General features: G+C 44.6%; 1 protein-coding gene across 1 annotated transcript in view; it reads left to right on the top strand.

Annotated features, from left to right (window-relative positions):
* The window catches only part of bmp1a (bone morphogenetic protein 1a), a 42,469-nt gene extending 32,737 nt beyond the window's left edge, over positions 1 to 9,732 (top strand). The window contains exons 11-20 of the mRNA XM_080852226.1: positions 574 to 719; positions 2,015 to 2,210; positions 2,472 to 2,597; positions 3,181 to 3,341; positions 3,806 to 3,986; positions 4,399 to 4,524; positions 5,133 to 5,260; positions 5,853 to 6,066; positions 7,257 to 7,507; positions 9,361 to 9,732. Coding sequence (XP_080708352.1) covers positions 574 to 719; positions 2,015 to 2,210; positions 2,472 to 2,597; positions 3,181 to 3,341; positions 3,806 to 3,986; positions 4,399 to 4,524; positions 5,133 to 5,260; positions 5,853 to 6,066; positions 7,257 to 7,507; positions 9,361 to 9,498 — 1,667 coding nt within the window. The 3' untranslated portion in view covers positions 9,499 to 9,732. The remainder of the gene's footprint in view (positions 1 to 573; positions 720 to 2,014; positions 2,211 to 2,471; positions 2,598 to 3,180; positions 3,342 to 3,805; positions 3,987 to 4,398; positions 4,525 to 5,132; positions 5,261 to 5,852; positions 6,067 to 7,256; positions 7,508 to 9,360) is intronic.
* The last annotated feature ends 6,468 nt before the right edge of the window (positions 9,733 to 16,200 follow it).

Raw genomic sequence — 16,200 nt, 5'->3', positions numbered from 1 at the left:
GGTCTCTCAGGCATAGCTGCCAGATGATAGAATAACCACTGCTGTATGTCTGTGGAATTTGCTGACAGCAGCACACAGATCATTTGGACAGAGCCGTAACAATCCCCAGTCGTTTTTTCTGGAGGTAATCTGCTGTTGTCTGCAGTTCCCCCCCCCCCCCTTGTCCTCCTTACAAAGGCTTATGTGGGATTTCACCCCTTATTTGAAGGTCACTTCAGTAACAATAGTGCAGCTGTGGCAGATGAAATGATAATGGTGATGGTGAGGTCATTTACGACTTGTGATGAAGAAAAGTGGTCCAGGCACTCGTATGGGTTGTTCCTATGTTTTAAAAAGCCGTTATTTTGAGAGCTAAATCAATTACAAAACACAAAAGCTTCATCATTATCATCATCATCATCATCATCATCATCATCAGTGTCATCAGGGTTATGTTTCACAACATATCTGCTCCTTCAATGATGGTGATGATAACAATGGTGATTGTGATGGTGATTATGATGGTGATGATGATGGTGGTAGTTGTGCTGATGAGGAGGATGATGATGATGTCTGTGGCTCTCTCATCATCAGCTATTTGTGGTGGGGAGGTGAAGAAGGACAGTGGGCAGATCCAGTCCCCCAACTACCCCGACGACTACAGGCCCAACAAAGTGTGTGTGTGGAAGATCACAGTCGCCACGGGATACCACGTGGGCCTGACCTTCCAGTCCTTTGAGGTGAGTGGAAACTCTGGAGACCTTAAAGGTCAGAGAGACCTTTTTTAAAAGAAAACATGACTGTCTGCTGACCCCAGTGGTGGGCTTGTTCCTGTCAAACTAGCAGGTTGTAGTTTAGTTTAGTAGCGAGAGAAAGTAGTCGACCACAAGTATAAGTAACAAACAAACAGTGAGTCGATGCAAACGAAAACAAAAGCCCTGCAAGCACAAAGTATTTCAGAAAAAATCAAGGTACAGCGCGTTATTGAAATCTGTTGCCAGAGTCTTTCGAGCTCATAACAAGGTGTGTTATTTTCAGCATGATTTCATACATGCACAGGCAGAATAAACCCTACAAGGATTTCTATGTTTGGTAAAAGTGCATATGGTAGTTGCTAAGTGAGAGCATGTGACCCTGTGATTGGATAGAAAGTGCTGGAACATGTGCAATGCATATTCCCTTGAAATGATCTTGTCGCTTTGGGCAACCTCTCTCTGCCCAAAAATAATACCACATTTTATCAGTATATAGGGAGGTGGCGTGAGGGGGAGCGAGAGAGGGGGGGGGGGGAGGGAGGGAGGGAGGGAGGGAGGGAGGGAAGGAGGGAGAGAGAGAGAGAGAGCGCGAGAGTGCGAGCGAGATAGAGAGAGAGCAAGAGAGAGAGAGCGAGAGAGCAAGAGAGCGAGAGCAAGAGAGCGAGAGAGAGAGAGCAAGAGAGCGAGAGAGAGAGAACAAGAGAGCGAGAGAGATAGAGAACAAGAGAGCGAGAGAGATAGAGAGATATGGGAAGGACTCCAGGTCTCATAAGTGAAAAAGGGAATGGGAAAAGAAGGGGAAGACCGATCAGTATGGAGAGAGTCGTGGCGGTTCCAGCTGCCTCAGTACAGAGCTTCACATCTGCATGTGTTCCTGTGGTCTGTCCTCAGCTGGCACACACAGCCTCACACACATAGAAACCACATGTGTGTTCAGGGGTTGATGAGTTTAAGGCACATGAGCTCCCCATATAAGCAGTTTTATTCAAGGTCTCTATGTTGGAAGAACTGACTTAAACTGTTTACATTTCTGTTGTAATGGCAGGACTGTAGAACTAGTCTCTAATTGTATTAAAATGTGGTTGCGTCGCTCAAATCCTTTTATTGATCATGAAGAGATGCCATCTTTTCATACCCTCTTTTACTATTCTCCCATTTCCAGTCATAATATAACAAAAGTAAAGAAATTATAGAGCTTTTGTTAAAATAGCTTTTCATCACTTTGTCTATCGTTTTGTCTATCTTTTTTTCTCACTCTCGCTCTCACTCCTATCCCACAGATCGAGAGGCATGATAGCTGTGCCTATGACTACCTGGAGGTGCGTGATGGCAACTCAGAGAGCAGCCCTCTGCTGGGTCGCTTCTGTGGCTACGACAAACCAGACGACCTCAAGACCAGCTCCAACCAGCTGTGGATGAAGTTTGTGTCGGACGGCTCCGTCAACAAGGCAGGCTTCGCAGCTAACTTCTTCAAAGGTCAGATGTCAAAGGTTGTGTTGCAACCCCGCAAGCGAGGCTGACTCATGTGTTTGTTTACATATTTCCAAGATGTTCTGTACAACTGTCGTCAGCGTGACCTATTCTTTCGGTGACCAGTTCATTCTCGGAAACACTCTGAAATGATCCAGTGTAAATATTATTGAGAACTGCCCTCAGCTTCCCTGTTTGTCTGATGGCAGTGACGCCGGCTTGCCAGTAGAGGGCGACTCATCAGTTCCGGTTGTTTTTAATTTTCAGAGATGGACGAGTGTTCCAGGCCTGACAATGGTCGCTGTGAGCAGCGCTGCGTCAACACGCTGGGAAGCTACAAGTGTGCCTGTGAGGCGGGCTACGAGCTGGCCTCGGACAAACGCAGTTGTGAAGGTGAGCCCTAGGGGAGGCCCAGAGAGACGAGCAGGGAAGGCTTCGCCCCTCTTCCCCTAAAGTCTTGCGCTCTTTAATCTTTGTGGTTTTATACATTTTCCTCACTACAAGGATCCAGTAATTGTTCTAGGAATGACATTCATAGACTAACATTTTCAGGGCCTCGTACTATTAGTTGTAGCTGATACTCTGGCTGTTCTACACCGACTCTATCTATGTGTTTGCTACCGAAACTCCTAGAATGACTACAGCTAGTCCAGTGCCCATATACTGCATGAATATCTTGATATTTTTTGCGCAGGGCCAACTGACCTTTAAAAAGGTCAGCCAATTATCAATAGAACAGTAGAGCTTCAAGTCTGCCTGTATTATATTACGTTGCCAGAAACACAGACAATACATGCAAGACAATACGTGCCATCTAAGACAAAGAGTTAAGTTCACATGGATGGTAACTCATTTAATCTAATTTATATAGATATAGGATGAATTTCATAGACTCTCCTCCAATGTACCTCTGTGTGTTATCTTGTTGTAAATCTGTTTATTTGTTTGTTTGTCTGCCTCCTGTGTGGGGTTTCAGCTGCTTGCGGAGGCTACATCACTAAACTGAACGGCTCCATCACCAGCCCTGGCTGGCCTAAGGAGTACCCGCCCAACAAGAACTGCATCTGGCAGCTGGTGGCGCCGTCGCAGTACCGCATCACCCTGCTTTTCGACCTCTTCGAGACGGAGGGCAACGACGTGAGCACTAGGGCTTTTGTTGAGCGCGGGGTGGGTCGTCCGATTCGGTTCCCTCTGAACGCGTGGTTGGGGCTTAAACGGGGCACGGGAGGTGGAATTAGACACAGCTCTCAGGAAGAAGGGTGTGGCATATCCATCGTTTGGACTCGCTGATCAAAATGAACAAAAAAACTGGTGTTTTCTACATATCTATAAATCCCAAACTGAGAGCAATGATGGAAGATAAGACTGGCAGTAATATAGCATTTTTCACTTCACTTTTGGTAAGAGGGAAGCTGTGACATAACAGATAACAATCACGATGAACCACTCTAATATGGGTGCTTAGACTGAAATTAAAGAATGAAGCGGAATGACCCAATGTGCCAGAGGTAGTAACTGTGTGTTGTTCTTACCATCCAGCTTGCCTTATCCTACATTATCCTGCTGTTTCTGATTTTTTTTATGCCGTGTGTTCTGGTCAGGTATGCAAGTACGACTATGTGGAGGTGAGAAGCGGACTCTCGGCCGACTCCAGACTCCATGGGAAGTTCTGCGGTGCGGAGAAGCCTGAGGCCATCACCTCCCAATACAACATCATGCGCATCGAGTTCAAGTCGGACAACACCGTTTCCAAGAAGGGCTTCAAAGCGCAATTCTTTGCAGGTTGGTCCCAGAAGGAGTACTCCTCTGAGTTTTCTTCAGTTTGTGTCTTTCTCAACCGCAAAGCGATTACAGGGTGTGTTTGTAAGAGCGTGTGTTTGTGCAAGTGTGCAAGGATGTGTTTGAAAGACGGTGGATATACTACCGTCTCTATCCAAACAGAGAATGATTTGTTGTTGTTGTCCAGATAAACAAAGAATAGTGTTGTCATCCTGAAGTGTCTTTTCAGGTTTGTTCTCAATCCGCTTGCATGTACAAATCTTGTTAGTCTGTCTGTTGGTCAGCCAGCCAGCCAGTCTCTTTCTCTCTCTCTCTCTCTCTCTCTCTCTCTCTCTCTCTCTCTCTCTCTCTCTCTCTCTCTCTCTCTCTCTGTGACTGGAGAGGACATCACTGTGGTCTCTGTGTGTCCCTGCAGACAAGGATGAGTGCTCCAAAGAGAACGGTGGCTGCCAGCACGAGTGTGTGAACACGTATGGCAGCTACAGCTGCCAGTGCCGGAGCGGCTTCGTGCTGCACGAGAACAAGCACGACTGCAAAGAGGGTGAGAGCACGCCCGCACACCCTGCACTCCGACACCCCCCCCCACACTCCGACACACCCCCCACAACCCACAAGCCACTGCTGCACATTTGCACAAACCTGCTAGGTATTTATAGATACACATGTCTTCCTATAGCTCAGCTGTGTATATAGAGGGTTTGTGTTTGTGTGTGTGTTGGTGTTCTCTATGTGTGTGTGTGTGTGTGTGTTTGTTTGTGTGTTTTTGTGTGTGTTTCTTTGTGTGTTTTTCTGTTTGTCTTTGTCTGTGTGCATGTGTCTGCGTGTTTTTGTGTTTGTGTTTGTCTGTGTGTGTGTGTGTGTGTGTGTGTGTGTGTGTGTGTGTGTGTGTGTGTGTGTGTGTGTGTGTGTGTGGAAGACAGCACAGAGAGCTTGAGAGGGATGAGAAGGAGAGGGTATGCAAGTGCACGCCGCCCGGATGCCAAAACCAACAGCAGTGCTGGCCGTCTGATGTCTGAATAGAGTGCCTGGCTGGGACGAGGGGATGGGAGGGGGAAAAAGAGAGAAAACAGAAAGAGCAAGAGAGGATAGAGGGAGAGCGAGCGAGCGCGGGGTAAGGTGTTGACTTTGTGTGTGTGTGTTTTTTTGCAGCGGGTTGCGATCACGTCGTGAACAGTGTGAGCGGCACCATCACAAGCCCCAACTGGCCAGACAAATACCCCAGCAAGAAGGCCTGCTCCTGGGCCCTATCCACCACCCCTGGTCACCGCGTCAAAATCGTATGTGCCTCTCCCACCTATGATTAAGCTCTCGTGTGTGTGTGTGTGTGTGTGTGTGTGTGTGTGTGTGTGTGTGTGTGTGTGTGTGTGTGTGTGTGTGTGTGTGTGTGTTTTGTGTGTGTGTTTTTGTGTGTGTGTGTGTGTGTGTGCGCGTGGGTGTGTTCTGATCTGAAAACTCTTCAGAGACATGTCAGCATATGTTTTGTGGGTGTGGATTCGGTCCATTTTGTTAAGTCCCTGTTTGTTACTGTAAATGTATGAGTAACTGTGAATATACTGCAGTCATCAATGACTATGGTTGGCATACAATAGGTATATGTATTTCAGCTTTTTTTTTTAGCATGATTCATTGAAAATGTCTTGGCTTGTTGTATACTTGTTTAAACGCCTGGAGGACATCTTGGCCATGGTTTTGGATGATGACTCGCCTGTGTTTCACATAATGAAAAACCACATCCTGCTGTCATCTGTTTTTGTCTACACCCAGACTCTAAAACCAGATTTCTCCCACCTGGGACACATAAAGATTGATTGATCGATTGATTGATTGATTGATTGCGTTTTGAGTGATTCTCCCTCTGTGTTGCTGCAGGCATTCAACGAGATTGACATGGAGCCCCACGTGGAGTGTGCCTACGACCACATCGAGATTTACGACGGGCGCGACGGCAAGGCGCCCAGCCTGGGACGCTACTGCGGCACCAAGAAGCCCCCGCCCATCATCTCCAGCGCCAACAAGATGTTCATCCGCTTCTTCTCCGACAACTCGGTGCAAAAGAAGGGCTTTGAGGCCTCCCACACTGCAGGTGCTCATCCTGGGGAGAAAGGCCGCGTGTGTGTGCGAGTGCGTGCGAGTGTGTGCGCGTGTGCGTGTGCGTGTGCGTGTGTGTGTGTGTGTGTGTGGCTGCATGAATGTGCGTGCGCGTGTGAGTGTATACGTGTGTGAGAGAGAGAAACAGAGGGGGAGGGGAACACAGGGGAAGGATGATGATCATGTTATGTAAAGGGAAAATGAAAGGAAGAAAGTGGCTATTAACAGAAAGACAGAACAACTTTGGAAAGGTGGGCTAAAAGACGATTGTGCCTGTGAATGTGGCTGCTTGTGGAGTCATTATATAAAGTCCATCCATAAAACCCATTATGTACAGGCAAGACACTGTGACCGCATCCTCAAAAAACCAGACTACACTGAGGTGAAACACAAACAAGTGGAAGTTGATCCGGAGAGAATGGTGGGGGAGGAGGCTGGCTGTGCCAGGGCACCACCACCCTGTGTGCCAAAGCCCACAGGAACGGCAGCAGACGCACAGCCAGCCTCCTCCCCTGCCCTCTATGCCCGGGCTTTAGCAGCCTGCTGGGACGGAGTTCAGCGCAGCGCAGCGCAGTGCAGCGCCTCCTTTTTCACTGGGATTCTTCAGCTCAGCGGTTGTTGTTGTTCTCGTTTGGTCCGGGGGTTATGCAACGAGCTTACAGCACTACGATTCTTTAACACAGATGATGATGAGGATTAGGGCCGGGGCTACCTTTTGAGTCCTTTCATTTCTCATTTCAATGCTGAAGGCCATGCACCTGCTTGTTTACTAGGCTGTGCATTATCCGCAGTATTGTTATATTATTTTATTATATATCATTATTTTATGACATTTGTATATTATTGACATTTTTATGACATTTTTATTTTATGACATTTGTATATTATTTTATGTAGTTTGCCATTAATTAAAACCAACAACATTTTTGACCACTCCTTACAGTATATGTCCTTATATGTTATGTAACACATTAATAGCACAATGCAATTTTTGCAATCTCTTAGCATAATTCATATGCACTGAAACATTAAAGTTAATAGTACTATGTATTACTTCAGTAAGTACACTGTAATAATAACCATGTAATGTGATATCGCTTCAAACATTTTGGTGTGTGTGTGTGTGTGTGTGTGTGTGTGTGTGTGTGTGTGTGTGTGTGTGTGTGTGTGTGTATATGTTTATAGAATGTGGCGGCCATCTTAAGGCAGAGGTGAAGACTAAAGACCTGTACTCCCATGCCCAGTTTGGGGACAATAACTACCCCGGGGCCTCGGACTGCCAGTGGACTATCTCTGCAGAAAAGGGCTATGGCGTGGAGCTCATCTTCCAGACGTTCGAGATCGAGGAGGAGGCCGACTGCGGCTATGACTACATGGAGCTCTTCGACGGATCTGACACTAAATCGCCAAGACTAGGCCGTTACTGTGGATCAGGGGTAAGATCACCATAGAGAAATCCATTGGAACAAGGTAAGAAGTGGCACACAGTTGAATAACCCACGTAATAAATAACTTACTCGTGAGGATCCCAAATAAAGTACTTGGGAGATTTAACTGTATGCCGCTTCGTTCCTTTGTTCACCACTTTAGCGTGCACCTATTCATAGGTTTTTTAAAAGCGTGTACACAAAACCAACTTTGCCGAGAAACGCATTAACATTCCTGTCTGGAGTGCGAGACCGTTTCGGTCTCGGAGAGACTGTATGCTCCGTTAATTAGCCGGAGATAATAACAATATGGACCCATTATTTTGCCAGCCGCTGCTCTGAGAATAAATCCAATCTTTGAGAGCTCTTCATTAGCAGAACCAGGTCAGTGGGTCAGGAGACCTGCAGGTGTTGCACGATTATTTCACATCATGTAATCTGTCTGACGGCGACCCAAAGTTTAACGAATCCTACATAAAAAGCTGAGTTTACCTCACGAACACCAAAAAGTAAGCATGGTGTTTGTAAGCAGGGCCTCCTTACAAGACTATGCCTACACGTACACTCCTTTTGTGAGTCTGTGATTCTTGATTCTCATGCTCTTGAAGTAACGTGTTGATTGGCTGGATTTGTTTATTTTATTAGATTATTATTATTAGATTTTTTTTTGGTGTGCACACAGAATGGATAGCTAGAGAGCAAGGAGCTATTCACTGAATTTGACAAAAAAAGTTAGTAGATTCAAATTGCAGACTCCCTACCTTTTAAGGATCTAAGAGTTGCCGTAGAAACAGCTTGACGTGGCTATGATACACAACCTTTGGGCCAAATTCAGACTCAGACGTGTAGATGAATTTGATTTGGTTCTGGTGATTACAGTGATGAGGCCCAGAAAGGATCACGCACCCGCACACACACACACACACCCGCACACATACACACACACACACACACACACACAGTCACACACACACAGTCACACACACAAACACACACGCGCATGCACACACACACACACACACACACCATCATACAGGCAGAACTCTGAGAGCGGAAGACATGGGGAGTTAGACTTCGACTGCTACCGTGCGTTCCAGCTTTGTTAAATTTCTGTTCAGTTCACCGGCCAGCTCTGTTTATGTCTCCTGAAGCCTGGACCGCTGTAAATAGGGGCTGGCAGGCAGCGAATGCCCATAATGTCTGTGGTAATGAAAGGACTGATCTTTCTATTAGGACTCCTGTTGGAAAAGCCCTGCTGAGCGGCGGGGGCGAGGGCCGCGGCTCCGGGCGCTCGCTGCGGATGTGATTAGCAGAGCAGCGAGAGAGAGAGGCTGGCCAGTGTTTACACGCTGAGCTGAAGCCACGCTTCTCTTTCCCAGCCAGACTGGATCCTTCCGTTCCTGCTCGTGTCTTTATTCCTGGCACGCTGCTCTGTGTGGTAGTGGGATGCTGCTTAGAGTGTAATTGGAGGAGCTTTATAGGCTAATACAAGCCACAATAATGGGTTCATGCGAAATCCGATGAATACATAATCCCCCTTTGTGAATGAGTGGTCGGGGTTGTGGAGTCTCCAGTCAAGTAGCCCATCACGCTTGACTTCATTCAGTAGCTTCTGTTTTATTCTTTGTATTTGTATTCTTTCTTATTATATTATATAGAGGTTTAGTCAAAGATCCAAGCAAGAGAAACATTTTATAATATGAAATGATCTTATAAAACAACATACTGCAATGTAACCATATCACAAAATCATAATAATAAAGGCATTCTCTCTTCTCTCTCTCCTTGTCCATTTCTGCTTCTCTGTTGTGCTCTCTCTTTCTATCTTTCTTTCTCTCTTTCTCTCTCTCTCCCTCTCAAAGCCTCCCGAGGAGATCTACTCCGCCGGCGACTCGATCGTCATCAAGTTTCGCTCTGACGACACTATCAACAAGAAGGGTTTCCACGTACGGTACACCAGCACCAAGTTCCAGGACACGCTGCACTCGCGTAAAAAGTGACATGTGGGGGCCGGGAGGGGCCGCGCAGGGCCAAAGCGTAGGAGCCCCAAGGGGAGGCGCCAGCCCGTCGCTCGGAGACCCCCGGCCACCAAGAACACCCAGACTGGACGGACCAGCCGCAAGACCGCCAACCGCACCTCAGTAGTTCCCAGGGGCTCTGGCGCCCCCTAATGACTGTGAGGAGTATAAGCCATTCCGCCGTAGACCTTGTTTTTACCTTTTTTTATGGTTATGATTGGGATGGGTGGGGTTGTGGGGGGGGGGGGGGCTGCGTAGATGTTTCTGGGTAAGGTGCGTTTCGGGGTGGGGGAGGTTGGGGGAAAAGGGGGTAGGAGAATAAATTGACCCCTGGATTATTTGTTTGTTTGTTTTTGTTTTTTTTCTTTCTTTCCTTTTTTAAAAAAAACAGACAAAAATAAGTCTCCAAAAATGAGAGCAACGCGAACAAACAGGTTTCTCAGGATCTCCAGGATGAAGGCCAGCAGGCCGTCATGTCCCTGTGCTAATGCCAGGCCAGTCCAGTACACCACACCACGAGGAGGGCATTTTGGAGGGGTGGGGGTGGGACCAAGGGATAAGGGTAAGGGGGTGTAGGAGGAGGGGTCCTAGGCAGATTCTCAACTCCATCCCTCTGTGGTTCCTTACAGAGAGTACCCTCGTCTGTCCACCCTCTGTGTCCCTCCATCGCGAAAAGGAATCAGCGTCCAGAGTGGGATTTGCAAACAAACACGACTTGAGTTTTCTTTGACACTGTATGTTGCAGCAGAGATGCATGTATTTACCGCTCGGAGAGACCAAGAAATAATTGTACTATGGTGGAGCCACCATCACCACCACCACCACCACCACCACCACCGCCACCATTTGTAACGACCATTTCCCTGACCAGTCCCAGGATGTCCTCCTGAGTACCGTTAGCAAGGCAAATGAATGAAGCAGTTACCGTATTAAAGGACTAATAAAGAAATGTGGCCCCTGTCTGCTGGCTGTTAATTGCTTTTCCATGAAGTGAACCTGGTGAATATGTTCAATTTGCCGTCTCGCACGGCACACATGATTTGAAGGGGCCCCGGTAATTTACTGTCACAGACAGTGAACACCGTGTGAAGTCTGTAGGTGCTGGATTCAGGAGGATAAGATTAGCACAGAGATGAAAACACTGGCAATGCTTATCTTGATTGTCGTCCATTGTTCCTCACAATACCTCTTTTATTTTCTCGTGTCACTGCGGGCGGGCATCTTTTGTCTTTTTACCGCGGGCATTAACTGTAAAAACTGGAATCGGAGGCAGGTGGGGTAGTTTGTTTTTTTAGGTGCGTATTCACTTCACTCCTTTTCCAAAAACAGAAGGTGACTGATGAGTGTACATGTCTAATTATGCACCCAGGCACGTTGACTATTTAGTTCAAAGTACTACCCTGGTGGGGAAACCATAGCAGTATATTGTCAGTATCTCTTGCCATTGACAACAACAACATCAGGTACCATGCTACATTGTACTGTCTGTATTCTACAAAAATATACTGTAGTGCTGTACATGCTAGTGTGTTCAACGTCTCGACATAAGGCAAGTTATTGCTGTGTATTCTTTGCGCTGTACCTCATCAGTTGGCCAGGACAGTCTTTTGGGCTCCATGAAGATCATCTTTCATTGTTCATTTTGTCTTTCCATGTACCTGAAGTATATACATGGATGATGCCTGTTGTACTGTGTTGCATATCTGTCACGTTGTGCCCGTATTAAATGCTGTTTCATCTTCCATTGAGAACATGCATTACAAAGATTTATTTGCAAGAGGTTTATAGAGGCTTTGTCCACCATCTCCAGTTTCATACATCCTCCTCATTCAGCAGCAGCATTCTGCCTAAAGATTTTCACCAATAGTCAATCTATGTGATTAGAACAGTCACTTCCGCTGTGCAGCAAGTTATGTATTTAGTGGACTTGTTTGCAAAATACGTCGAAAAATAAATATTTATTAAGATGGCAACCAAGACATCATGCTCTCCCATAGGGCCAGACGTATTACAATCAAGAATGATTATTTCATTCTTCAACAGGAAATGAGCCTCTAGATTAGAAACTTGATAAGGGCCTTCTGTCATCTATGGTTGTTTCCAGATCCTCGGTTGTTTTTGACTTCTCATCAATGTTTTTTGCATGCAGCACCCTGCAATTTTGCCTTGATTTTCTGTGCTCTGTAATTCCGTTAGAAATTTTGCTTCGCAAAATCATTTGATTGGCCACCTCATCTTCTGCTCTGTAGGTGACTGTGCCCTGGTGTTAGTAAGTCATCGTAGCCTTTTGGGAGGTCGTGTTGATAACGGGTCAATCTGTGGTGCTTCCTCTTGTCTGATTAGCTCAAGGTCATGTGATCACTCTGCCCATGCTGACCCCCAGTGAGACATGCCAAGCGTTACACCCATTTCTGAGACCACACACACACACACACACACATAATGGAAAGTTCAACACTGGGTTTCAAAAAGCAACTGGTAATTGTCCATCTGAGAACAAGCCTATGATTTCACTCTGCTTCTGGCACCAACACACACACAGACTAACTTGAATTTCAGGATGAGTGTATCTACGCCCTCATGCAATTCAATCCATTTGCCTTGTGGGCAGAGGACACATTCCATTTACAGTCAGCACAAACATAATCACTGTCTGCCATTCTAACGAATAAAAAAAAAAAACATCTTAAATGATCAGTTTCTTTCCCGGGTTCACTGGGGATTTTGTTGTTTTTGTTTCTTTGTGAGTGATGGGTGACTACAGGTTTTAAGGGGATCCTGTGGCAAACGTGCTGTTTCTAATTTGTAGGTGAGAAGTCCTTTCTGTTTGCTCATTTTAAAAACAACAAAAGGCAAAGATTTTTATATTTACTGTTTTAGTGTCAATGAGCCCTTCCCATTCACTGAGTTGATGGTGTTCAAGTGTAGTATATGGTACCTTTGAAATACCTCTTTTACATATACATATACAAATATAATGCATGATGTTGTAATGAAAGGTCTAGGTGGCCGTAGAAAAGCTGACTCTGTTGGATAGAGTGCTGTAAATGTAAACATTAAGCTTGTCTGCATTTCCCTGGTGATGTATGGTCTTACATTATCAGTGCAACCGCAATGCCAGAGAGAGATACTGTGTTTCTTTGTTCCTTTAAGTAGATTATGTGCGCATCCTACACGGGGTATGTGTATGGATTTAATGATATGTATGTATGTATGTATATATGTATTAATAATGTACTCAAACACACTAATATTAGCTAATTTGATGTACAGGAAGCCTATACGACCACAGATACCGTACATACAAAACTAAAGATGCAATTTATTTATATTGTATAGCTGATTTTCACAAATGTATTAGTGTTAACAACTGTACCTATTTCATAAAGATGATAATATTTTCAGTTTGAAATGGCTCATGTCACGTTTTTGATACCACTCTTTAACTCCTAAAAGCCTAAGGCCTGTTACATTTTTTTAGGTAGTCTGACATGCCTTGATGTTTTTGTAAATTTCCTCAAACTTAAAACATTGATGCACAAGTAGCACATATGACGAAGATTAAAGGTTTATGGGGGTGTTCTTTTTATGACTCACAGAGCTTTAAAGGCATATTGACAACAAGAACAAAAAAACTATTTTCCCACCGGTGGGAAATAAATCCCTCCCTAAAAGGAGGGCTTGGTTGATCTCTCACAGCGTGCAGCTTTTGTTTGAGGTTGCATCACCTCTGGGCTGTAAGGTGTGACTGTGTTTTTCTTTGAGATTCTCTCAGTGGGTCCTAACCTCAGTAACCTTATTACAGTGAACTTAGGGAAAGAAATAAAACACAAAATGTCAGCATACTACTATCCTCTACACACTACTTTGTAACCTATTATTTCTATAAGCAGCCCATTCAAACTAAAGTAGTAAATACTATGGATGTAGCCCTGGTGCCAAAGCACATATTATCATATTAATTCAGCCATTGTTACAAAAATATGAAATCAAGTGATTTATTTTCTTATGCAAAATCAGGGTCTTTCCCAGTTTTGTAAAAGGTCATCCTTGATTGGGATGGGTAGCGAATGTTATACAAAGGTGATCCTTAATTAATCCTTAATCCTCCTAATGGGCCTGCCGGCTTGCGTGGTGAAACCACTACAGATGATCCAGAACGTGGCAGCGCGTCTGGTGGTCAACCAACCAAAAAGGGCACACATCACCCCGCTACTCTTTGAGCTCCACTGGCTGCTTGTAGCTGCTCGCATTAAGTTCAAGTCACTAATGCTTGCCTTCAGAGTGACTGGCTCTGCTTCTCCCACCTACCTAAATGCTCTTGTAAGGGCAAATGTTACACCCAGGATGCTGCGCTCTTCTAGTCAGCGTCGTTTGGCACTGCCGTCTGTGCAAGCACGGCAGTCCAGACTATTCTCATTTGTAAATATATCTTTTAATTTATAAGTATAACATGAGATGCTCTAATTTCTGGCAGCATTGTGAGAAACAGTCATGCATTGCAACTCTTTGCTAGGGGGCTTACATTATCGTTTCCATTGTATTCAATGTGAAATAATTAAATTCTTTCTGTATTCTGAATGTGTGTATTACCATATTAGCATATAAATTGCATTTATTATGAATTACATTTATCAGGTGAAGATGATGTAGTGTTTCCATATCAACACGAAATGCTAATGGCCGCATAGAGGTGTTTGAGCTTCTAGTGGCTCAGGAGAGAGAAACTGACTTTGAAATTGGTGTCCTCTGCAGGTCAAGCATGAGAAGGCCCTTTGAAGGGAGCCTTCTCAACAGACTTTAGATTTGAGAAGAAGCACAGAGGTGTGCTTTTCCTGTCGGGGGTGAGAAATGAACCGTTTTGATGAGGTGGTTCTGAAGTGGCACTTAATGCCCCAGTGAGCTATTTGAGAGGGGAAAGGACAGATCAGGTCATGTCATGTCAACAGGCACGGCCCACGGCGAGTACACAGCACTCATGAGGGTGAAACAAGTTTGAAGGAGCCACATCCACTTTTTTGGTCATAAAAAATAAAAACGTATTCTGCAAGGATGCTGTTCTGGTGATAAAGGAAAACAACAGCTTTTCTCAGAATGTATGTGTATATTATATGTATCCTGGTCCTTTCTGTCATGGTAAGGGTTTTAAGGGTTAGAGAAAAGTAAACAAATGTAATACAAATCAGAATGAGAATACACAGCAATACTGTTAAAATACATTCATTGTTATTGTTGCCATTTTTGGTGTTATTTTGTTTCGTTCTTATTTAAAGTTACACTATGCAACAATTTTACACTTTTGGTATGGTTTTATAGGCAACTAATTTTGGTACCATCTTGGAATTCATTTTGATAGCATATGGTCATGTGAAGGACAGATACAAACCTGTGTCCTATGAAGTTCTGTATTCCGGGCTGGAATACCCTGCAAAAATGAAAAACAGCATGACATTGCCAGCTATACTGCCAAAAGACACCAGCTAGTGTGTTGGATAGCTTAAATCAGTGTCAACTGGGCTGTTGGTGGTGATGGCAAGGTTGCCTTTTAGGTAGTTAGCTCACTAGTTTTGGAACAGAACCCCGTAGTGCTGCTTGAAAAGGCTCACAGACCCCTGTTCAGCAAGTAAAGAAGGACATTAAACAAAACAGTATTAAAAGAAACAGTGGAAACCGTCTGATGTCTAAAAAAAACAGACATCACTGAGAAACAAGGGTTTATCTGTGCAGACCAACCACCATCAAACAGCAGACTAATTTCACTTGGATAAACATTTCACACAGGGACACAATTGTAAGTGCTTGTATAATTTAATATTATTAATAGTTGTATCAATCAAACTCGCAGCAAAAACAGCTACGAAAACAGGAAAGACTGATCACTTGTAACAATGAAACCCAGTGGCATTCAGATGAATGACAGATGGCTCCTCGCTGAGGAGAAGGCTGTGCTGATGAGGGACTCTCGCTGTTAGCATTTGAAAACAGAAATGCCTCAAAATTACTATTCAACGACGGTTCACTTGAGAAATGACTACCGTCTGTAATACAAAAGGCACAAACACAATTTGTCTGACTCTTTAAGTACGGCTCGTATGATTAAATATATGCTGGCAAATGATAGCACAAAAACAATGGTATCAGACTTGGAGTCAGAGCTAGTGAAGAATGAAATAACTTTTTTTTTAAAAGCCCTGTTCTCATTTAACATTCAGAATTATTTATTCTCTCTGATGTATTCAAATTACTCTGTTTCAATACCAAGGCTGCTTCAGGGTAATATATTAACAAGAGAAATGACAAGACTGTGCAGACTGGAGGAAGTCACATGTGTGTTCATTAGTTTGGTCGATTTTGTTGGTCTTGCATTTAAATCAGCATAGTGAGTTTCTGTTGAATAGGTATAACTACAAGCTACCAGTGCAGTCATTATCATTACCACGCTGTTTGAGAGTTGGATACAGTGTGAGGTGGCCTGTGGATTTGTGTGTAGCAGAGGATGCACAGGGGGCGATAAGCATGATCTGGCTCAGTGTGTGACCTGTCAGTCTAGCTGCTGTGTGTGACAGCATCAGGGCATCTTCAGTACAAAGCACTGTGTGGCATTTTTCTCTCTCTCTCTCTCTCTCTCTCTCTCTCTCTCTCTCACTCTCTCTCATATATCCACAGTTCCCTTTTTGCTCTCTC

The sequence above is a fragment of the Sprattus sprattus genome (assembly GCF_963457725.1).
Source record: "Sprattus sprattus genome assembly, chromosome: 15".
In the NCBI taxonomy this organism is placed as follows: Eukaryota; Metazoa; Chordata; class Actinopteri; order Clupeiformes; family Clupeidae; genus Sprattus; species Sprattus sprattus.
Note: the sequence above shows the minus strand (reverse complement) of the source record. Positions and strands in the feature narration are given on the sequence as shown.